The sequence below is a fragment of the Dermochelys coriacea genome, chromosome 14 (genome assembly GCF_009764565.3).
Source record: "Dermochelys coriacea isolate rDerCor1 chromosome 14, rDerCor1.pri.v4, whole genome shotgun sequence".
In the NCBI taxonomy this organism is placed as follows: domain Eukaryota; kingdom Metazoa; phylum Chordata; order Testudines; family Dermochelyidae; genus Dermochelys; species Dermochelys coriacea.
In genome coordinates this window covers 36869811-36893424 of record NC_050081.1, presented here as the reverse complement: position 1 = coordinate 36893424, position 23614 = coordinate 36869811, and the positions used below count along the sequence as shown (strand labels likewise).

Here is a 23614-nt window from a genome sequence, read left to right as displayed (position 1 = left end):
CAGAAGCCAGTCCCCTGGATGCTTGGCAGGTGAGAGGACTTGGGCACTCTCTGGAGAGCCTGGCTTGTGACCTCCCCATTCAAGGCTGATGGCCTAATGACAGCTCGTGCAGACCCAGATGAGCAGGGAGGGGGATCTACACTACAGCTCTGCTCTCCTGCCGTCAGGGAGCCGAGACCCAATTCACCCCAACGTGAAGTGGGTGCAACAGCCACTGGGGGAGAAGTTCTCTTCATCTCTAGCTCCGGGGGGAGTCCCGAAGGTCATCCCTCTGCAGGCTAGACAGCTGCACCCCTAAGGGGCGGTTTGCTCGCCGTTGGTCTCAGCAACTCCCTCGATTCTCACTCGTGATTCCAAGTAGCTGTTTGTGTTCACTGCAGCCTCAGGCCTTGCCAGGCGGGCTAAACCCAGCGAGAGGAGCGAGCGCCAGCAACTGCCAGACAAGGGCACAGCCGTTCCTCCAAGTGCCTGTCAAGGAGCTGGGGATGAACCCATAGTGAATATTAAGTCACAGATGCCAAATGAAGCTGAAAAAGACAACACCGGGCCCCCTCAGCATGGTTGCATTGATGGAGAGGAATCAAAGATTGAGCCTTTTTACCCCACCGCACCAGGACAGGAAGCTGAGAGTCTGGAGCTAATCAGTCGCTGTAATCTCTGCAGCACCAAAGGGGGCCCATTTCCTCACGTCCTGCCTTGAACCAGGCTGAAATGTGGTGGCCCAGGCAGCCTGGCTCCCACCTCAAACACTGACCCCTGAGCGAATGGAAAGTGCCGTGGGCGAGAAAGGGCTGATCTGAGAGGCTCGCAGAAGCCATGTGAAACACCAGCACTCAGGCACCGTGGGGCTTGCTGGCCAGAGACCACTTCCTGTGGGTCAGTGTCATACTCCTGCCTTTGCAGAGGTGTGCAAAGCCGGGCTCCGATTGGCTAGACCTCTCCTTCTTACTGTCTTTGAATCTACGGGACTTAACACTGAAAGCACCAGATATTAGACCATGTGGCTGTGATGACTCCAAGTCATGGTGCATTCACCAGAGAAATCCTCCCATTGGTGCAGAGCCCACTGCCTTGGCCAAAACTCCACAGGAATATTTTTTTAAATGGAAAAAAAATTTTTTTTTTGGACAAAAAATGAAAGTTTTCCAGTTTTGGAAACTGGACGGTTTGCGGTCTCCCTCCCACCCCAACTTTCTTGCCCTTCCCTTGCTTTTGCCTCTGAAAAAGGGCAGGGTGGAGAACAAAGGAGAAAATCCAACACATTTTGGTTTGGTCCTTGTAAGTTTCCGTAACATATTTACCATATTTCCACCAGCCGTGGGGAGAGCACTCCCCGGCCGAGTTTGGCTCAGGTCCGTAGGCCACTCGGGGTGGCTAGAGAACCTCAGTACTGGTTGATTCCATGGAACATAGATCCTTGCTTTGGTGACTACCAAGGCTGGGGTTGGGGTGGGATTTTGAGAAGCACAAATCCCTGTTGAAAGGCAGGAAGACTAGGGCACCTACCTCACGTCCAGTTGGCCCAGTCACAGGTGGAAGAGCAGGGGGCCACTGCTGGGTTTAGATGAGAAGGAAAGAGGGCGAACTCCAGGTTACTGAGCTGCGGGTGTGAAAAAGAAAGCAACTGCCCCCCAGTCAGGCCAGAGCATCTGGAACAATCTATACAGGGAGGGGACAAGAGCCATTGAACCAAACCGTAAACCCTGCATATGATGGAAACCACGTCAAGCCAGGTGGTGTGGCAGCTAATTCAAAAAGAACTAGATAAGTTCACAGAGGATAGGTCCATCAATGGCTATTAGCCAGGATGAGCAGGGATGGTGCCCCTAGCCTCTGTTTGCCAGAAGCTGGAAATAGGCAATGGGATGGATCACTTGATTCCCTGTTCTGTTCATTCCTTCTGGGGCACCTGGCATTGGCCACTGTCGGAAGTCAGGATACTGGGCTAGATGTACCTTTGGTCTGATGCAGTATGGCCGTTCTTATGCCCTCCCAACATCCTGGCAACCCTAGGAAACCAGAATAATGGTTTCTCGACTGGTCAGCTTAACCCACTCTACTCACTCCTAAATTTAAGACACTGGTAACCCAATCCCAAATTCTATCTTCACTGACCTCAACAAGACAAAGGCTGGCATGCATGCAGACGCATGTGGTCTTGAATGAATACTGTTCTCCATTGTGATCTGAGCAGCTCACCAAAAGTTTAGAGTCTAGTAGGTTGTCTCAGTTAGGAGACATTGATGAGAAGCCATTATTTATTTGATGCAGGGTTTGTTTATTTATAAAACTCGTACAAAGGACCGTTACCCTCGACACAAAAGAAAACAGGTAGCAGGATACAGCTTATTTTGCTCACACAAGAACACATTTTTCAGCCTGCACCTCTGACCCCAAAACCTCTCTCCAGGCTCAGATGCCTTGCTTTCAGCTGTTCCTTCCAGCTGTCTGTGTAGCTCTGTAGTTCTCTGTTTTCTGCACCCACCCCTCCAGAAATTGGCAAAACCCTGCCACCTATTTAGTACAGAAGTCTCAGACAGGCTCACATACCCTGTGTGTCTGGGGAGAGAGCTTGCAATGACCTTATTCTGACAGTTATGTTAATTGAAAGGTCCATTCATACCCATTAGTCTCAGTGAGGTTTGTACAGCCATCAGCACAACAATACTGGTCAGGCATCATTAATCTTAACACTACAATTAAGTTACCTTGCAATACAAATCCACATCCAACAATAATGCTTCACTTGCAGCATGACAGCCTATTATAAATACTGTGCAAAAAAGGGCTGTCAAAAATATATATAGCTTAGTGATAATAGCATAATTAAGTAAATCACAGTTTACAAAGATTTAAAAACAAACGGAAGAGGAGTCCATGGCTCAGCGTTAAGACAGTCGTGACAAATCATGCCTTTCTTTGTGCAATGCTCAAGGACCGCGTTTACGATGGGTGTAAACAGATTGTACGTCTGGAGAGTTTGCACCTGCAGCGGTCGGTGCCCGGAATGATTCTGGCTTTCCAGGAAAGTTTGGCAGTCACAGCAGACATAGCGCAGATGAGAAGGGGTCTGCGCGAAGGACGCTCCCAGTTGTACATGAGACTCATGGATCTGACGACTTGGGTTCCACCCCCATGAAAGCTTATGCCCAAATAAATCTGTTAGTCTTTAAGGTGCCACCAGACTCCTTGTTGTTTTTGCTGAAACAGACTAACACGGCTACCCCTCTGAAACTAGAGGCTAAGAGACGCCCCGGCTTTGCTACTTATTTTCAAGTTGCTACCAGGCCGTCTCCCCAGAGGGGGCGTATCCATTCACTGTTACCATCCCTCTTGCTGCCTATGCCACTGTGTAACCTTCAGGTCTGTTCTTTACACTCATCCATTCACTGGACTCTCTGCTGCCTTCTAACTGTCCCTTTGGAGACACAGAGATAGCTCAGAGGGGGAGCAGGGAGAAAGCACTCATTCACTCGCTGCATCTGATCTCAGAGGCTAATACCCTGTCCTTAACTAGTCCATTCACGGCTGCTGGATCAACCCTCGCTTGTCCCTTTGTACCTCGTGCCCTGCTTCCTTTCTGCAATTCCCGCCTTTGTTCTCCTGGCATGTCAATCTCTCCTGGAAGAGAGTGCCTGTCTTGGTGCCCAGACATACCAGAGGAAGAGAGCTCAGGTGAGAACTGGCTGGTTCAGGAATCCCCAGTTCATCCAGTCCAGTCTCCTGTCTGAGTGACCGGTACCAGCTGATTCAGAGGAAAGGGCAGGTCACCTAATGGACAATTATGAGATCACTCATCCATTAGGGAAAGTTTACTCCCAAGGATAGGGATCTTATGCCCTGAAGCAGAAGTGTCTGGCCCATCTCAGATGCTTTTTGGTTTAGTCCTCACTAGCATGACTGCAAACGCTCTCATTACCCAGAGAAACATACGAGCCCATTAGCATCAACGATGGCCCGTCTCTTCAGGGTTGAGCCTTCAGCGCCCTGCCCGGTGCTGTGCTAAACCTTTACCCACATGTGGGGTTTGCTGCAGATCCAGTGTCTCTCCATAGAGCACCGCGAGGAGCTGATGGCTTTTGCTTCCTTCAGATATGCGCACTCCCCTCCTCCTCCGATTTTAAACCTGCAGGGAAGGAGCAAAGGGACTGTCGGCAACGGGGAGTGGGGGCTGCTGGGCAGAGGGTTCCCAGTCACACAGCAGGGTCACGGCACAAACACACACAGACAGTTGCACCGTGTGCCAAGGTAGGTAACCGGGATTACCCCCGTAGCATAGATGGGGAAGTGGAGGCGCAGAGGTGAAGAGACCTGGGCAGCACAGCAGTTAGTGAAAAAGATGGGATCAGAACCCAGGTCTCCCGATTCCCCATCCCCTGCTCTAGCCACTGGCCCACGCTGGCTCTTAAGGGGAGACTCCTTCAACTGCAGGGTGAATATTCATCTGTACTTTGGTTGGGGCAAAAATCAGAGCAGCCCTCTCCCTCCCGCCACAGAACCGGTGGTTGCTGGTGAGCGACACGTTTAACCCGTTCGTGCTCCCTGGTGGGTGGAATCAGGACACTGTCACTCAGGTTTAGCCACCCCACCACCAACACGTACGCGAGTGTTCGGTGCAGCAACAGGGAGACTCTGGAGCAACAGATGGACGTGCAGATGGAAGTGGACAGACTGAGCCAGCAGCAGTTCCTCCAGTAGGGATCAGCCAGACACAGCCACCAGCTTTCCTCCCACCCCTGGCAGAGTCAAGTCAGCACCAGCTTCCTCAGCACCAAAGAGCATAGCTCAGAGCTGGCCACCGCTGTCATGGAGGGACCAGAGAGAGAAAAAAAGCAGCAGGTGACAGGAAAAGCAGAGCCCAGGGCAGAGAGGTCACCCCAGCACATGGGGAGCTGCTGACTATGGTGCTGTTTGGGATGGGGGGCAGGGAAGGAGGAGACAGATAGTGAAAGCAGCTAGGTTAGATCCCAGCACAGATGCAGTGCAGCTGGAGATTCGCCCCCCTCAGGCTGGGGAGGAGGGGTCTGCCGCTGCAAAAGCAGCTAAGACCCATGGCAGAAGACTGGTGCAGAGGGAACCAACCCCTCCCAGCCCCATGAAGCCCCAGGGGCAGGGGGTTGAGATCTCTGAAGGTAGAGAGGAATCAGCACCGCACAGGACTGCGATCTGTGAGCCCAGATTCCCCTTTGCTTCCCACAGAGGGTAGCGCTGGAGGTGGGGCTAGACGCAGACATGGGGAGCATGTTGAGATCATACAAGGCTCAGATCTCCCCGGTCAGCGACAAGTTCCAGCTCGGTCCGAGTCTGGCACGTCATACGTCCATGACCCAGCACTCAGGGAGAGGGGAGAACTCACCAGCCATTGAATTCGGTGCCGTTCATCCATGTCCAGAGCTGGTCCGTCTCCTTCCGGAGGCCAAGCCAGTGGTCCCTGAGGCCTCTGTAGCGAAGCATGAAGTCCTTCAATCAGAGCAGCAGAAAACCTACATGATACACCTGACGGAGCTCCCAGCGAGCTGGGTTTGAATCTACGGGACGACAGACGGGGCAGCCCCGCACCCCATCCAGCAAACGTGTCCTGTGCAGCGTCTGCCACTGGCTGCAGCCAATGCAGGGCTTGGAAGAGATTATTCTAAAGTGACATGATCTGGGGACCCCGACCCTTCCCAGAGCCCCAGCTGTCAGAGGGTGGCTGCTCAGCCCTTTGTGATAATCAGCCCTACTTGGGGGGTGTCTCCCTTGCACTCCCACATCCCTAGTCACGTCAGAAACACCTGGATGTAGCCTAAGAGCCACAGGACGCCGGGCACTCCAGGGATAAGCTGAGGCCCAGGGGAAAGCAGCAGGGCTGGGGCTCAGGGAATCAGGGAGAGCAGGGAGCTGCGATAGCTCAGGCCAGAAGGGATGGATGGGGAAAGCTCAACGGATGGGGAGCTGGAAGTTCAGAGGAGACAGGGAAGTGGTGCCCGAGATGGGTGGAGTCTCACAAGTTGTTGCTGTGAGTTTGGAAGCTGGACACCTTCAGAAGACATGTCTGGAACAGCTGACCCCCACGGGAAATTGCGGGGCTGCCCCTAGAGACAGCCCCAGCCCTTCCCAGCAGCCCATGGGGCGGAGGGGGTGTGCTGCCCAGAGGTCAGTCCTGATTCACCGAGGCAGGTTCCAGGCTGCATGCAGCATGGCAGTGTCTTAGCATCGGAGGTGAGAGAGGAGCCAAGTACGGGAAATGGAGGCAGACAGGCAGCCCACCACGGGGAGGGAGCTGGAGCAGAGCTGGCTGTGCCTATGGAACTGGATGTCTGCCCTGGGAGAGGGACGGTTAGATCGGCACCAGGCTGGGACCCAGCCTGGCCTCCCATCCCGCTGGCTCCCAACCCCACCCCCGCAGGGTCCGAGCCCGGGCACCATTCCAGCACCAGCCCACGGGCCTGTTGCTACCCAAGGGACTCACCATGTCCTGCTGGGTGTCGATCCCAGCCAGGGAGGCACCCAGTGCAGAGCAGCGGCTCCGGCTGTAGCTCCAGTTCCCTTCGGTCTCTGAGAAATAGTAGCATTTCCCTTGGAACATGACTGAGCCATTGGGACAGGCCACAGGTGCCCTTGATAGTACCCCTGGAAAGGAGAGAGAACAGGGTGAGTCTGTCCCTGTCCCCTTCGCCCCCCACACCCCAAGGGAGCAGTCCCTCAGACACAGACACCGACACCGCCCCCCCCGCCAGTCTGAGTAGAGAGCAGGGACCCCATATCAGAGCGAGTGACTCTGGGCCCGAGACAGATCCCACCCCCCTCCCTGATTAGCGTGGACACGTAGTGACCCTCCGTACGGACTGGAAGGCAGGACTCCTGGGTTCTGATCCCCCCGCCCTGCAGTACCATCCCCATGTGGCCCCTGTGTAGAAGAGGACAGTTGCCCTGCTGCTCCCGGGGCTGAGGGGGTGATGGCTGGACAGCGCTCGGAGAGTTCAATGGCAAGTTTCACTGAGCAAAGGGAAATTCACTTGGGTCAGTATCATCCTCTCACTTTATCCCGGGGGTGGGGGGCTGGCAATACAGAAGGGGAAGGACTGGCTCCAGGTCACAGGGAGTCAGTGGCCGAGCTGCGATTCGGACCCAGGAGTCCTGGCAGCCAGTCCTTCGCTCACACCACAGCCATCCTGAGTTCAGGGTGGGGCTCACACAAGTGTCAGTTACAGCGCTTTTGTAAGACGAATTTCAGGGGCGCGCTCAGCCTGTGGCACTAACTGGGTTCTGAGAGGTGGGAACTTGAGCACCTCAGCCATGGGAAGCTGCTTCTGTGCTGCGAGTTGTTAGATCCACTGGAAAAACATATCTGGCCAGGGCAGCGATGGGGCTGGGGCATAATCTCCAGGCACGGCTGGCACACAAATCCAGCAGTTATGCTGGTTCTGGCTCTGCAGTGATTTGCCCCAGATGGCTGGGACCAGACACACACAGGTGCTGCCATTCACTTGTATAGGCCAAGCTCAGACACCCCTGGGGTGGGTGTAGCATAGATGCCTAGACAGAGGCACAACTGCCTGGCCCACCCTTCCTATTTATAGGCCTTTCAGCATGCGCACACCCAGCCACCCATCATAGCAGCACCCGAGTTTCCCACAAGCACAGATCGATTTTAGGCTCACATTCCCCACCACCCGTCCTGGTGAGGCAGGGAAGTGACATTATCCCCTTTTCACTTAGGGGGAAACTGAGGCACGGAGCGGGGGAGCATTCTGTCCAGTCACCCAATAGCAACAGCACCCAGAAGTCCCAACTTCCGTGCCAACGTTTTAACCACAGGCCTGACCCACACCTGGCTGTCACACAGAATGGGGACTCTGCTTCCTTAATCCCCACGAACAGCACCAGGGATGCCTTGGAAGGGACCTGGGCAGTACTTCGAATGGGTTGAGTAACAGAAGTTACATTGGGGACGCTCCTGCCTGTCACTGTATGACGGGCCTCAAACAATAATGGGCCCAGCCCTACCTGTCCCTCATTCCAGCCTCCTCCCCAGGCGGGGACGTTAATGGGGCCCATGATAGGTCATGGGGTTAAAAGTCAGCGAGAAGCTCCCGGAGAGGCAGCAGGGAGCCTCCGAGGGACAGGAGGGCTGATTGCCTGCGGGGAAGGAGAGTTGGAAGGGGCCAGCTCGGAGAAGCCAAGGGAGGGCAGCAGCAAGATTCCTGGCCTGAGAAGGGGGATCTACCCAAAGTATCATACAGGCCCAGGAAGGCCAGGGGGAACCTTGAACCCAGGGGAACAAGGCTTAGGCTTGATGGGTGAAAGAGCGCTTTGATTTGCTGTGAGAGACCTAACGAGACAGCACAAAAGTGGAAGAATCTTAGTTTAAGATGCTCTGGCCTGGAGATGAGCTCCTTACAAGACACACAAGAGGGAGCTGGAGGCAGCACACCTGCTGGGACATGTCTGGCCACAAGAGGGCACCCTGTTATACTGTCCCTGTTGAAATGCCTAGATGCTCTGCATTGACTTCAATGGGAGCTGGGATAGGGCCTCGGTGCTCAGCCCAAGGACATCGATCGTGTTATTTAATTCCCTGGCTGCCCAACAAGGGCCTAACAAGATGGCAGGGTTATTAGAGACGTTAAGAACCAAGCACGGCAGAATTCAGGTTACCTCCCCCTCGATCACCTTAACTCTGCCCCCTTGCAGTGACACTGGCCTGCTCCAGTCACATGCTGAATAGGGAATTGAACCCCACTCTGCATAACATGCAAAGCCTATGTTTGTGTCTGAGGTTCTTCCCTGCGGCCCGCCAAGCTTCCCGCAGCCCACCCCATCCCCTCCCCTGTGCGTTGCGTCCCCAGCCTGCCTCCAGGCCAGGGGTGGGCAAACTACAGCCCCGGGCCAGATCCAGCCACTCAGGGCTTTGGATCTGGCCCACAGATTTGCCAACCAGTGCTGAGGGCCCCGCGCTGCTCCGGGAAGCGGCAGGCACCGCTTCCTGGCGGCCCTGGTGGGAGAGGGAGCAGAGAACTCCGTGAGCTGTTCTTGCCTGTGGTTACCTCTCATTGGCCGGGAACGGGGAAGCAACAGGCAAGAACAGCTCACAGAGTTCTCTGCTCTCCCTCCCCCGGGGCCGCAGGGAGAGGATGCCCACTGCTTCCCAGAGCGGCCCGGGGCTGGGGCAGACAGGGAGCCTACCCTGCCCCTGGTGCGCGCCCCTGCCACCCTGGAGGCGCTCAAGGTAAGCGGCACAGAGCCGGAACTCGAACCCCTCCTGCACTGAGCCCTCTGCCTGCACCCCAACCCCCACCACACCCCGCACTCCCTCCTGCACCCCAACTCCCTTCCCGGAGCCCCTCCTGCACCCCAACTCCCTTCCCGGAGCCCCTCCTGCACCCCAACCCCCTGCTGCACCCCTCAGGCAGGGGTGGGGGTGATGCAGCCCTCAGGCCAACATACGAGTCCTCATGTGGCCCTCTTGGTGATTGGAGTTTGAGACCCCTGCTCTAGTGACATGGGGAGTCGCCTGCCTCAGGGATTCCGAGGGCTTCAACTTGTGAGGGGCTGGATAGCTGCTATGCCAAGCCCTCCGTGCCAGAACAGAACAGGTCCTTCAAGAGGAGCAGGGGTCTGATCGCCCTTGCATAGCAATGTGTCCAATCTAGGCAGTAACGATACTGAATAATAAACATGCATGAGCCTGAAGGGCTCCATCGGGAACCACATCACATCAGGCTAGAGAGAGGGTGGCAGCCTGTTTCCTGGGCTGGGCTTGGCACGTATGGAGAGGGCAGCTAGATTTTCTAGGAGTGTCTATGGGGGCAGAGTGAAGGTGGCCTGAATGCCCAGAGTGCTATGGGCAGCCTTAGCTCCGCACTGCCTGGGTTTTAATGTTGAGGGGGTTATTTGAACTGCTGTTCTTCCCAGGCCCCAGCTGGAGGAGCCAGGGGAACGTAGCAGCAGCCTTAACCCCCGCAGAAATTAAGGTTTGTGTGTGGTGAATCCATAATAAGGTTCACATTTAGCAGCATGAATAGTGTCAACAGCGTGTGCCAACTAGAGCGGTTAATAGTGGAGAGGGAAACCTCCCATCTTCGTTCCAACTTGACGGGCAGGTTTAATTCCCAGATGTGCTGTAAGAGCGCCCCTTTCTCCCCCACAACCCCACTGACTAATCAAGCCTGTCTCAAAGACACTGTAGTACCTGCAAGCCCTGTCCTGGGAGTAGCCAACAAGCAAGGATGCAGGGAGGCTGGCATGCTCAGAGCAATGCGGAACAGGTGAGCTAGAGATCTTGTGGTGGGAGTTAAGTTCAATCCATTGCTCCAGGTTAAGATGTGTCTGAGCTGTACAGAGGGAGTGATGGGCTCTGGGACAGAGAATCAGAGATGTCTCATAGGAACCCTTCCTGAACCCAACGCTGAAGCCAGACAGGCTGGGAGGGGAGAACATGCACCTGAGACAGCTCCAGGCTGAATGGGAAGCACAGGGGAGGGCAGGCAGGCTGGGAACTCACCTGCCAGAGCTGCAGCCAAAGCAATGACAGCAAAGAACAGAACCACAGCCACACCGGAGACACAGATCAGGGCTTTACACATGGATGGGTCTCTGAAGGGAGATTGAGAACCTGAAAGAGAAGCCAGGCAGATTCCCACAGCTGCTCCACAGTAGAGGGTTGGGGAGCCAGCGTTAGTAACCACCAGCATCGGAGCTGCCACAGACTAGGTATTTATTTGTATCACTGGTATGTGCGGGCACACGGATATTAGTTAAAACCATGCAGAATCCTAACACCAACCTCCCCAGATCCCAATGAGTTACAGGGATCTTGGCTCCTGTTAGACAATAAATGGAGCTAGTTAATCCCCCTCTTCCAGGCCAGACTCTCCTGGAGCATAGGAAGGGTGAACGGCTCCCTTCTGTCAGAGATGGGAATGGGTCTCACCCTCCCCTTCACTGCAGTCTGGGCCCTGAGCTGTGTCCGGGCCCCTGCCTGGGGGCTCAGACTCTCAGGCACTGAGCCCCCAGGCCCAGCTGCACTCGGCTCCTCTGCCTTATGCCAGACAGCTCTGAGCCCAGAGCAATTGAACACACGACCCCCTGTCCCTCCCTCAACATTTCACATTGATTCCTCCAGAGAGCGGAGAAAGCACCTCAGCATCGAGACTTCAGACCCTCTGAAAAATGAAGGAACGGGGAACAAACCCCAGCCTCCCATTTGTGAAAGAACAGCAGCTCTGGAGCCCCACCCAGCCTTCCCCAAATGCCCAGAGCCACGTTTTCGGAAGGCCTAGGGGAAACCATGCTCGAACATGGGCTGTGGCCAGAGGCCTCCTCAATGGAAGGCAGAAATTTCACACTGTCCCCAAACCCCGGCTCCTCACCATGCGCAAGTGGGGGGCCCTGGATGTGCCACAGATGTGGCTAGACTGTAAGGTCTCTGGGGATGGGATTGGGACTGCCATTGTGTGTACGTCCATACAGAACCCAGCACAATAGGCCCTAGGCTGGCTGGTCTCTAGGTGCTGGAACAGAAATACAAAGAATCTGCAAGGAGACCTATGCTCTCCTGTTTGAAAGTCTGGCCCTTATGGTAAGCAGAGGGATGAAGGGATGGAATGAACACAGGACAGGGGCCAAATGTTTTAGATGCAGACCCTGTAATGTGTAGGAATAGGACTAGCACCCCTTTAAATAGCTGGTGAGCCCTCCAGTGGCGCTCACAGTGTTTTAGGTTTGAGAAGCCAGCCCGTGCAGCAGTGTGCATGTAGCTGGGCCTGGTATGTCCATGTGTAGTTAGTACACATGGATATTGGGCACCCCACTGTGTCCTAGGGTTCGTTCAAAGCATTTTGGTATCTTTCGCTCTCCAAACAGGAGTGACACGTGCCCTCCCAGAATTGTTCATCCACAACCCCCCACTACACATAGAAAAGAGTGGTTACAGATGCAGGCTGGGTAACTGCCTCCAGGAGCCCACTGGGGCAATCGGGGCCATGCTACCTGGACAAATGCAAGGAGACAAACCCTCAGTGGAAGGAGAAATTGCATGCGTCTCCCTCCGCCCATTCCCTGATCATGAAGCTGTGATTACCTGGGTCTCGTTCTCTCCTTACATCTCCATTCCTACTCGGCAACTCCATTAATAATTGTTCTTGTTGAGAATTATTTTGAGTTTCCCTCTCTCCTCCTGTCTCAGGGTCCCCATTAAAAGTGGGGTGCACCTCTCCTTGCAGACTCTGCTCAGTAGAATCTGTTGTTTTCTCCATCTCTCTACTGACGCACACAGGTTGCTCTGAATACTTCTGATCCGCTCCTCTCCGGCTGTAGCGAGAGTCACTCTGATTACTCTCCCCCTGCAGCTTTCAGTTCTGCGCAGAAGCGAAGGTGTAACACTCAGAATAGTTCAGGGCACAGCGAGGCCAGTTCTTGTCATTCCCTGTTCGGTCCAAGAACATAAGCACCACAACACCCAGTTAGTTTTTGGCTTCTGAATTCTACTGCACAAGTTGAGAGCCCGCAGAACTGATCCTAATCCACCAGCAGGACCCAGACCTTGCCAGAACAGCCCAATGGCACCACAAACATTCATACATTTGGCACATGGATCAGGCCAGCTTTTGGTCCCAAATTCAAGACTTTGCCTAAAGGACAATGATAGTTTATTGATGCAGTTTCTCCCCATGCCCTGGAATCCACCAACATTCAGCCCCTCACCCTGCTGCTCCTAACAAGTGAAGTTCCTACCAGGATAACAAGAATTTTTAGAGTAGCAGCCGTGTTAGTCTGTATTCGCAAAAAGAAAAGGAGTACTTGTGGCACCTTAGAGACTAACAAATTTATTTGAGCATAAGCTTTCGTGAGCTACAGCTCACTTCATCGGATGCATCCGATGAAGTGAGCTGTAGCTCACGAAAGCTTATGCGCTAATAAATTTGTTAGTCTCTAAGGTGCCACAAGTACTCCTTTTCTTATTTCAAATCCTGTATCCAGTATCTAGACTCAACTGGCTCCTGTTTTTGGCCCAGAACCTCTAAATCACATCAGTAGCAGGTAACGGACCTGGAAGTCTCCATTCACAGAAAGTCATTTACCCTTGGTTACTGCTATTCCCCCAAGCATGGGCAGTCATGCAGTGCCTCCTATCAGATCTAGCAACCAAAGAGCAAGAAGTTAGTGAGTGTCTGCCTGAGAATCTTGTACATGAAACTCACTAAAATATACACTATTTTTGAGACCTCAGTGCACTCAGTTGAATCTCATCATCATAAGGCATTTTTGGTCCAGCAGTTAAACAGATTCTCCTTCATATAAGTTTGTATTCATAGTTGGGAGACTGGGGCTAGATCTGGAAAAACAACAAAAAGCAACCCTCCCATTCTCTTTTCTTGGTGAAGATAAGCAGCACTCTCATCCCTTTCTACAAATCTACTACTGTAGTCATTTTCCTGTGTTGAAAGTATCGGCTTGGCACTGTTCCAGTAAAAGGGTCAACAGGAAGATTTTGCTTATTAGGCTTAGCAGAATTAAATTTTTATAATTTCAATGGATAACACTGGTTTATTTGTTTTTTTTTTTATATTTATCAATTTAAATTTTCACAAGTGATAAGAAAGTGGGGGTGGGGGGGGGTGTCAGACAATATTTAAAGACAACAGATGTTGATCTTTAAAAAAAAAAAAAAAAGGAGTACTTGTGGCACCTTAGAGACTAACAAATTTATTTGAGCATAAGCTTTCGTGAGCTACAGCTCACTTCATCGGATGCATTTGGTGGAAAAAACAGAGGAGAGATTTATATACACACACACACACACACACACAGAGAGAACATGAAACAATGGGTTTATCATACACATCAACTTCATGAAAAAACTCGCACAGATACAGACAGACATCATCTTCCTCTCCAAATGCAAACAGATGGACATCATACCGAAAGGACTGAAGGTAAAAAATTCATTACAACCTACATACCACACAGACTATGCTGACAGCTTGTGCCACACACTCTCAAAGAAACTGCGGAACCACCTGATCAACATCCTCTACAGCAAACAGGGAAAGATTAAGAAGGAGCTCTCAAAACTGGATACTCTCATAAAGAACCAACCTTCCACACAAACTTCCTCGTGGCTGGACTTTACAAAAACTAGACAAGCCATTTACAAAACACACTTTGCTTCTCTACAAAAGAAAAAGGACACTAAGCTATCTAAACTACTATATGCCACAAGGGGCCACAACAATGGTTCCCGTAACTCACCCAGCAATATTGTTAATCTATCCAACTATACTCTTAGCCCAGCAGAAGAATCTGTCCTATCTCGGAGCCTCTCCTTTTGCCCCTCCACCCCCACGAACATGATACAGTTCTGCGGTGACCTAGAATCCTATTTTCGACGTCTCAGACTCAAGGAATATTTCCAACACACCTCTGACCAACATATTAACCCACAGAGACCTTCCTGCCAACACTACAAAAAGAAGGATTCTGGGTGGACTCCTCCTGAAGGTCGAAACAGCAGCCTGGATTTCTACATAGAGTGCTTCCGTCGACGTGCACGAGCTGAAATTGTGGAAAAGCAGCATCGCTTACCCCATAACCTCAGCCATGCAGAACACAGTGCCATCCACAGCCTCAGAAACAACTCTGACATCATAATCAAAAAGGCTGACAAAGGAGGTGCTGTCGTCATCATGAATAGGACGGAGTATGAAAAAGAGGCTACTAGGCAGCTCTCCAACACCACTTTCTACAAGCCATTACCCTCTGATCCCACTGAGAGTTACCAAAAGAAACTACAGCATTTGCTCAAGAAACTCCCTGAAAAAGAACAAGAACAAATCCGCACAGACACACCCCTGGAGCCCCGACCTGGGGTATTCTATCTGCTACCCAAGATCCACAAACCTGGAAATCCTGGACGCCCCATCATCTCAGGCATTGGCACCCTGAAAGCAGGATTGTCTGGCTATGTAGACTCCCTCCTGAGGCCCTTCGTTACCAGCACTCCCAGCTATCTTCGAGACACCACTGACTTCCTGAGGAAACTACAGTCCATTGGTGATCTTCCTAAAAACACCATCCTAGCCACTATGGATGTAGAAGCCTCTACACCAACATTCCACACAAAGATGGACTACAAGCCGTCAGGAACAGAATCCCCGATACTGTCACGGCTAACCTGGTGGCTGAACTTTGTGACTTTGTCCTGACCCATAACTATTTCACATTTGGTGACAATGTATACCTTCAAATCAGCAGCACTGCTATGGGTACCCACATGGCCCCACAGTATGCCAACATTTTTATGGCTGACTTAGAACAACGCTTCCTCAGCTCTCGTCCCCTAATGCCCCTACTCTATTTGCGCTACATTGATGACATGTGGATGTATTGTTTCTTGACTTTAGCAAAGCTTTTGACACGGTCTCCCACAGCATTCTTGTCAGCAAGTTAAGGAAGTATGGGCTGGATGAATGCACTATAAGGTGGGTAGAAAGCTGGCTAGATTGTCGGGCTCAACGGGTAGTGATCAATGGCTCCATGTCTAGTTGGCAGCCGGTGTCAAGTGGAGTGCCCCAGGGGTCGGTCCTGGGGCCCGTTTTGTTCAATATCTTCATAAATGATCTGGAGGATGGTGTGGATTGCACTCTCAGCAAATTTGCGGATGATACTAAACTGGGAGGAGTGGTAGATACGCTGGAGGGGAGGGATAGGATACAGAAGGACCTAGACAAATTGGAGGATTGGGCCAAAAGAAATCTAATGAGGTTCAATAAGGATAAATGCAGGGTCCTGCACTTAGGATGGAAGAATCCAATGCACCGCTACAGACTAGGGACCGAATGGCTCGGCAGCAGTTCTGCGGAAAAGGACCTAGGGGTGACAGTGGACGAGAAGCTGGATATGAGTCAGCAGTGTGCCCTTGTTGCCAAGAAGGCCAATGGCATTTTGGGTTGTATAAGTAGGGGCATAGCGAGCAGATCGAGGGACGTGATCGTTCCCCTCTATTCGACACTGGTGAGGCCTCATCTGGAGTACTGTGTCCAGTTTTGGGCCCCACACTACAGGAAGGATGTGGATAAATTGGAAAGAGTACAACGAAGGGCAACGAAAATGATTAGGGGTCTAGAGCACATGACTTATGAGGAGAGGCTGAGGGAGCTGGGATTGTTTAGTCTGCAGAAGAGAAGAATGAGGGGGGATTTGATAGCTGCTTTCAACTACCTGAAAGGGGGTTTCAAAGAGGATGGCTCTAGACTGTTCTCAATGGTAGCAGATGACAGAACGAGGAGTAATGGTCTCAAGTTGCAATGGGGGAGGTTTAGATTGGATATTAGGAAAAATTTTTTCACTAAGAGGGTGGTGAAACACTGGAATGCGTTACCTAGGGAGGTGGTAGAATCTCCTTCCTTAGAGGTTTTTAAGGTCAGGCTTGACAAAGCCCTAGCTGGGATGATTTAACTGGGACTTGGTCCTGCTTTGAGCAGGGGGTTGGACTAGATGACCTTCTGGGGTCCCTTCCAACCCTGATATTCTATGATTCTATGACATCTTCATCATCTGGACCCATGGAAAAGAAGCCCTTGTGGAATTCCACCATGATTTCAACAATTTCCATCCCACCATCAACCTCAGCCTGGACCAGTCCACACAAGAGATCCACTTCCTGGACACTACGGTGCTAATAAGCGATGGTCACATAACCACCACCCTATATAGGAAACCTACTGACCGCTATTCCTACCTACATGCCTCTAGCTTTCATCCAGATCATACCACTCGATCCATTGTCTACAGCCAAGCGCTACGATATAACCGCATTTGCTCCAACCCCTCAGACAGAGACAAACACCTACAAGATCTCTATCATGCATTCCTACAACTACAATACCCACCTGCTGAAGTGAAGAAACAGATTGACAGAGCCAGAAGAGTACCCAGAAGTCACCTACTACAGGACAGGCCCAACAAAGAAAATAACAGAACGCCACTAGCCATCACCTTCAGCCCCCAACTAAAACCTCTCCAATGCATCATCAAGGATCTACAACCTATCCTGAAGGACGACCCATCACTCTCACAGATCTTGGGAGACAGGCCAGTCCTTGCTTACAGACAGCCCCCCAATCTGAAGCAAATACTCACCAGCAACCACACACCACAAAACAGAACCACTAGCCCAGGAACCTATCCTTGCAACAAAGCCCATTGCCAACTCTGTCCACATATCTATTCAGGGGACACCATCATAGGGCCTAATCACATCAGCCACACTATCAGAGGCTCATTCACCTGCGCATCTACCAATGTGATATATGCCATCATGTGCCAGCAATGCCCCTCTGCCATGTACATTGGCCAAACTGGACAGTCTCTACGTAAAAGAATGAATGGACACAAATCAGACGTCAAGAATTATAACATTCAAAAACCAGTTGGAGAACACTTCAATCTCTCTGGTCACTCGATCACAGACCTAAGAGTGGCTATACTTCAACAAAAAAGCTTCAAAAACAGACTCCAATGAGAGACTGCTGAATTGGAATTAATTTGCAAACTGGATACAATTAACTTAGGCTTGAATAGAGACTGGGAATGGATGAGTCATTACACAAAGTAAAACTATTTCCCCATGGTATTTCTCCCTCCCACCCCACCCCCCTCTGTTCCTCTGATATTCTTGTTAACTGCTGGAATTAGCCTACCTTGCTTGTCATCATGAAAGGTTTTCCTCCTTCCCCCCCCCTGCTGCTGGTGATGGCTTATCTTAAGTGATCACTCTCCTTACAGTGTGTATGATAAACCCATTGTTTCATGTTCTCTGTGTGTGTGTGTATATAAATCTCTCCTCTGTTTTTTCCACCAAATGCATCCGATGAAGTGAGCTGTAGCTCACGAAAGCTTATGCTCTAATAAATTTGTTAGTCTCTAAGGTGCCACAAGTACTCCTTTTCTTATTCCTCTGCTAGACACTCAAAATCACGGACTGAACAGAGACACTGGATTTATGGCTTTTTACAACAGTCGGTAACCCACTAATCCCCTCTTTTTGCTCTATGACTGCAGAGGCGTTAACCGGCCATTCTACCTTGAATGGTCCCTTACAATATGTGCTAATTACTGATGCTAAACAATCTGTTCCACCTTAGCCCAGAGAACCTTTCCCAGACCTGAAGAAGAGCCTGGTGTGTGGCTGGAAAGCCTGTCTCTTTCACCAACAGAAGTTGGTCCTGTCAAAGATATTACCTCACCCACCTTGTCTCACCTTTCAATATTCGAGCAATTTATTTAAGAGATCCTTTGGCCATTAAGAAACACATTATGCTGAGCGCCAGGCAAAAATAAAGAATCCGTGATAATTATGGGCACCAGATGCATCCTCTCCCTTCCCTGGCCCTCTAACCTCATGCACAAAGATATTGCCCATTATCTTCAGTTTTGTAGAGAGTGAAAATGAAAATCATAAAAGAGCAATCGCAAGATCTACAATGATCACCCCTCCTCTCCCCCACTCTCAGTAACAGCACTTCCCAAAGAGTTAAAACCCACTGAACTCTTGTGCGGGAGCTGCATTGTTTTGGATTAATGGTAGTTCCCTCCTTTCCACCAAGCTATTCTTCATAACAGAAAGGTTTTCCTTCAGCAGAACAGATTCAGATACAATGGTCTATTACAGAGAATGCCAGACAAAGCTGCCTTCTTTCAAAATGGTGTCATCTCCTCTTCTCCTCAATGGGACAGAAGCCATACCTGGCCTCACTTGGTGGCCATTTTGAGAAGGGCATCTCTCTTTACTTCCTCAAAGTGCAGGGCCCCACCAGCTTCCCTGAGGGATCCTGTGGCTTCAGACCCATCAAGAACAATGCAATATGGAGGCTATTCTTCCTGACAAAGTTTATTATGAAAAATAGCCATTAATCCTGAATGTCTCTGCAGACGCCATCCATTCAGCCAGATCTACTCAACAGGTAGGCCATAAGGGAGGGGGAACTGGTGTATCTGAGCACATAGGGTAACCAGTAGGGTGGTATTCTGCTCTGGTCAAACAAACAAAGCAGCTGTAAGTCTACTGCAACGGACTCATATGCACGGGCTACTTTGTGCTTCAGACGGAATGAACAGAACAGGGAATCATCAAGTGATCCCTCCCCTGTCACTCATTCCCAGTTTCTGGAAAACAGAGACCACGGATACTCAAGAACACAGTGTTGCATCCCTGCTCATCCTGGCTAACAGCCGTCAATGGACCTATCCTCCATGATCTTATCTAGTTCTTTTTTGAATCCTGCTAGCTTCTTGACCTTCACAACATCCTCTAGCAAGGAGTTCCACAGGTCGACTGGGCATTGTGTAAAAACACACTTCCTTTTGTTTTGAACCTGCTGTCTATTAAGTTCATTGGGTGACCCCTAATTCTTGTGTTATGAGGAGTAAACAATACTTTCTTATTTACTTCCTGCTCACCAGTCATGATTTTACAGACTTCATTTTATTCGTCTCTTTTGCAAGCTGAAAAGTCCCAGTCTTTCTATTCTTGCCTTATATGGAAGCTGTTCCATGCCCCATATCATTTCCATTGTCCTTCTCTGTACCTTTTCCAATATATAGCTTTTTTGAGCTGGGACGACCAGACCTGCACACAGTATTTAAGATCTGGGCATACCACACATTTATATAAAGGCAATAGGATATTTTCTGTCTTGTTCTCCATCCCTTTCCTAATGGCTCCTAACAGTCTGTTGGCTTTTTTTGACTGCTGCTGCAAATCGAGCAGATGTTTTCAGTGACACCATGCCACTGTTACTCCTGGGGGGGATTCTGCGCCCCTGTGGGGGCACATAATTCATTTGGCCTGCATTTTTCTGTGCCCCCCGTGCAGAAAAATGCAAATAAATAAATCATTTTAAAAATCAGCCTCTTCCCTGGGAGCCCAGCATGTCTGGAGAATCAGTCCCAGAGACACGGGAGGGGAGCCGGGCGTACGTGTGTGCCTGAGTGAGTACTGTTGGAGGGAGCGAAGCATCTTTTTTACACAAGAGGCAGGCTAGAGGCACAAAGAGCAGCCCTGCCTGAGTGAATGGATTCATTCTCTGAGGCACCAGCTGCCTGCCTTACTGTAGTAACATTGTTAAAGTTTCAGAGTAGCAGCCCTGTTAGTCCGTCGCACAAAGAACAGGAGTACTTGTGGCACCTTAGAGACTAACAAATTTATTACAGCATTAGCTTTCATGGGCTACAGCTCACTTCATCGGATACATAGAATGGAACATATAGTAAGAAGATATATATACTACACACACACACAGAAGGTGGAAGTTGCCATCACACACACACAAACACACACACACGGTGGAAGTTGCCATCAAGTTGCTATATAATTGCTTAGATAAATGTGTGTAGATATACATGTTAGAAAGTGGTGAGTGATGTTTATCTTACTTACTAAACAATAATGATTTGTTGCAAGCTCTGTTTAGATGGAAAATCAAATTCGATTATAAATTCACTAAAAGAAAAGGAGTACTTGTGGCACCTTAGAGACTAACAAATTTATTAGAGCATAAGCTTTCGTGAGCTACAGCTCACTTCATCGGATGCATTAGTGAGCTGTAGCTCACGAAAGCTTATGCTCTAATAAATTTGTTAGTCTCTAAGGTGCCACAAGTACTCCTTTTCTTTTTGCGAATACAGACTAACACGGCTGCTACTCTGAAACCTATAAATTCACTAACATTTTTAATTTTTTTATTAGTTAAATACAACTACCTTAAATGTGCTGGATAGACAAACATGTTATCAAAATGTTTTACATTTAAAACGGATTAAACAAAGTATTCTCTATAGTCAGGGGTGACGCGTGGGGGGCCCTGCAACAGGGGCCATTGCCCCCACGGCAGCGGCCCCTGCTAGCGGCACCCTCATTTAAACCAGTTGCCTTTATCTAGAGTTAATGAATTAAGCTGATTGTTTCCAGTCACTGTTTCCTTCAAGTTTTTTAGAACTAGGAGATCTCATCCTGTTACATCTAGTTATTATTCATGGATTGGAAGAAAGAAAACATAGAAAAGCTTGTTTTTCCTACTAGGAATGAACTAGGCAACGAACTATTTAAATAAACTGAAATGAAGAAAATAGTCTCTCTGAACCAAAGGCTACTGCTGTCGAAAGCTGGTTTATCATTTCAGCAAACTCTGGTTCCAGGTGCTTAGCCAGTGCCTTCCACCAGTTCAGTGGTTTGCCTTTATTTAAGATTTTGCAGAAGACAAGCTCTGCTTAATTCTTTTTAATTAAGAAATTATAGTATGTTTTAGGTTCTAATTCTAACTCAGGTTGTCAATTTCAAATTTAACTTTAAATAGCTTTATTTTTAAAAGAAAATTGGTATTTACTTTAAACATTTGATTTTGTTTTTAAAAACGGATTTCTATCCATCCCATTTTAGAGACATTAAATGTTTTCACTTCTTCCATCCTCATTATAGCACTAAAGAGCAGAGTTAAGGTTTCTGAGGAAGGAGAGTCTTTCTGTTATTAAAATAGTGAGGGGGTAATGAGCATTAATCCTAAAAATACATGTATATTCAATGGTAGCCTGTACACAAGATGGCAGTGATCTAACAACACAGGAAGTTCAAAGAATCTGACAAGGCATGGTTTGGACATCCAAACACATTTAGATTGCTTTCAAGTGTAACCAAAATGGTAAATTCCTTAGATTTATACATTCCTTTTGAGATAATGACAACATCCCAGCAATGTTGTTTATCCTCAATCACTGATGTGTGCTCTCAACTGGAATGACATTTTAATGTAGTTTTTGACCAAGAATCCATACATGAGGTTCTTCTCCGCATGTCCAACTTCCTTGCAGAGGAGGAAGTTGAGACCAGTTTCCCACCTATGCTAGTTGATTTTTCATTCAGGTTTCTTTCCCTGCTGTGTACCAGGGCAACATTTTAGTTACGTGATTGACAAGCCCCAGAGTGCTAGATGCTGTACAAAGGGCTGCCCCAATTAGAGTGTACTCTGGTGGCAAGCCATGGCACAATCAGCGGGCCTACTTCATTTCCTCCTTTCAGATAACCTAGGGACTCTTGGACCCTCTTGCCCCAACAGTACCCCTTCCTTGGGAAAACCTAAATCCCAACACAGAGTCCATTGATCACTGCAGTGCAAGCAGTCATTAAAATCCCAGGACATCTTATCCTTTGACGCCCTACATATTACACGTCTGCCACACCTGGACTCTGTCAGTCCTCTTCTATCCAGACAACCACCCCAGTCCTTCCAGCTGGAGGGCAACCCCACTCTCCCCCTCCCCCCAGATTTCTCTGCTGGGAGATCGTCTTTACTAGGGGAATGTCCCTCACTCCCCCAGCCCTCTCCCAATTCTCCTGGGTCCAGCTCTCCAACGTAAAGACATCAGCAAGTCCCTCTACTGCGTCCGTGTTTTTAGCTCTCTGCTCTGGCTTCAAAGCAGCAGGCAACTCCCTCTCCTGCTCTTCTGCCTTCAGTCCTCTCCAACCCTGCTTGCTGCTCCTGTACCTTCAGCCTTCCCCCAGGAATCAGTGCTCCAAAGCAACCCTCCCTCCACAGGTCTGTCTCCCTCAGAGCCTCCCTGGTCCTGTATAACCCCAGATGGGAGCACCTGCTCTGAACCTACTTCATTCCCTGGGGCCTGACACCCTGTGACACACACTGAATGTACGACTGGGGCTTCTAGGTGCTACCTCAATAAAAATGAGGAACAAACAACAGCCTGCACTACGCTGACTGAGATTACTGAGAACCACAGGTTAATATCACTGGTGCTTAACAAGCTGTAGAGTATGAAAATGCATGTTCCCAGGTCTGCTTTTAGGATTTTTAGATCCTGCTGTTGGCGGTGTTCAAGCAGAGCTGCCTGAAAGTTCCATTATTTTTAAATGGAAAATGGGCTTTTCCAACTAAAAAAAATGTTTTCACTGTGCACTGAATTTCACAAACAGTTTTGGGGGTTTATCATAATAGCAAAATCCAAATGCTTCCATTTCTGATAATCAAGAGCCAATAATACCTTGGGTTTAAGCAACAAGTTTCTGGATGAAACCCACCCCAACAAATTGAAGCAATTGGGCAACATCCCCCCCAGCCCATTTGTTAACATTTTTCATGGGTGGGGGGGAAAGCTTCCATTCAAGTGCTGGTGAGAGGGAGCCCGGTATCACGTTCAGTATCAGACAGGGACTAGACCAGTGATACTCAGACCTCAGCAGTTCAGGAACCAAATTAGCCATCAACCTTACCCAAAAGAGCCACAGTCGTGTGAATCCATTGTTTCACTTACAAGTCATATTTAATGCATCCAATGAAGTGAGCTGTAGCTCACGAAAGCTTATGCTCTAATAAATTTGTTAGTCTCTAAGGTGCCACAAGTACTCCTTTTCTTTTTGCGAATACAGACTAACACGGCTGCTACTCTGAAACAAGTCATATTTAAACAGTGTCTCAGGGGAAATATTTAAGATTACTCTCCCAGCAAGTAAGTTAATATCAGGGCTGCCACACGGGCTGGACAGGAGGCGAGGTGTACAGGGTGAGAGAGCGCACGCCGGAAACTACAACACCCGGGTGTCTTGCACAGAGCCGCTCCCCTC

General features: G+C 49.8%; 2 protein-coding genes and 1 pseudogene across 7 annotated transcripts in view; 1 reads left to right on the top strand and 2 right to left on the bottom strand.

Annotated features, from left to right (window-relative positions):
• The window catches only part of LOC119842653, a 1040433-nt pseudogene that overhangs the window by 92793 nt on the left and 924026 nt on the right, over window positions 1–23614 (top strand).
• Window positions 1–23614, bottom strand: part of LOC119842869 (C-type lectin domain family 2 member E-like) — a 268909-nt gene that overhangs the window by 109575 nt on the left and 135720 nt on the right. The gene's annotated exons all lie outside the window — the stretch shown is intronic.
• LOC119842949 (C-type lectin domain family 2 member E-like) overlaps window positions 2245–23614 on the bottom strand; it is a 64417-nt gene continuing 43047 nt past the window's right edge. For 2 of the 6 annotated variants that reach the window (XM_043497102.1, XM_043497101.1), the window contains exons 3-7: window positions 12065–12409; window positions 10487–10627; window positions 6452–6612; window positions 5357–5460; window positions 2245–4126 (exon numbers count right to left, since the gene is read on the bottom strand). In XM_043497102.1, coding sequence (XP_043353037.1) covers window positions 4003–4126; window positions 5357–5460; window positions 6452–6612; window positions 10487–10627; window positions 12065–12239 — 705 coding nt within the window. In that variant the 5' untranslated portion in view covers window positions 12240–12409 and the 3' untranslated portion in view covers window positions 2245–4002. Of the gene's footprint in view, window positions 4127–5356; window positions 5461–6451; window positions 6613–10486; window positions 10628–12064; window positions 12410–23614 lie in introns of those variants that run through there. The other 4 variants (XM_043497105.1, XM_043497103.1, XM_043497104.1 and 1 more) reach the window with 4 other exon arrangements.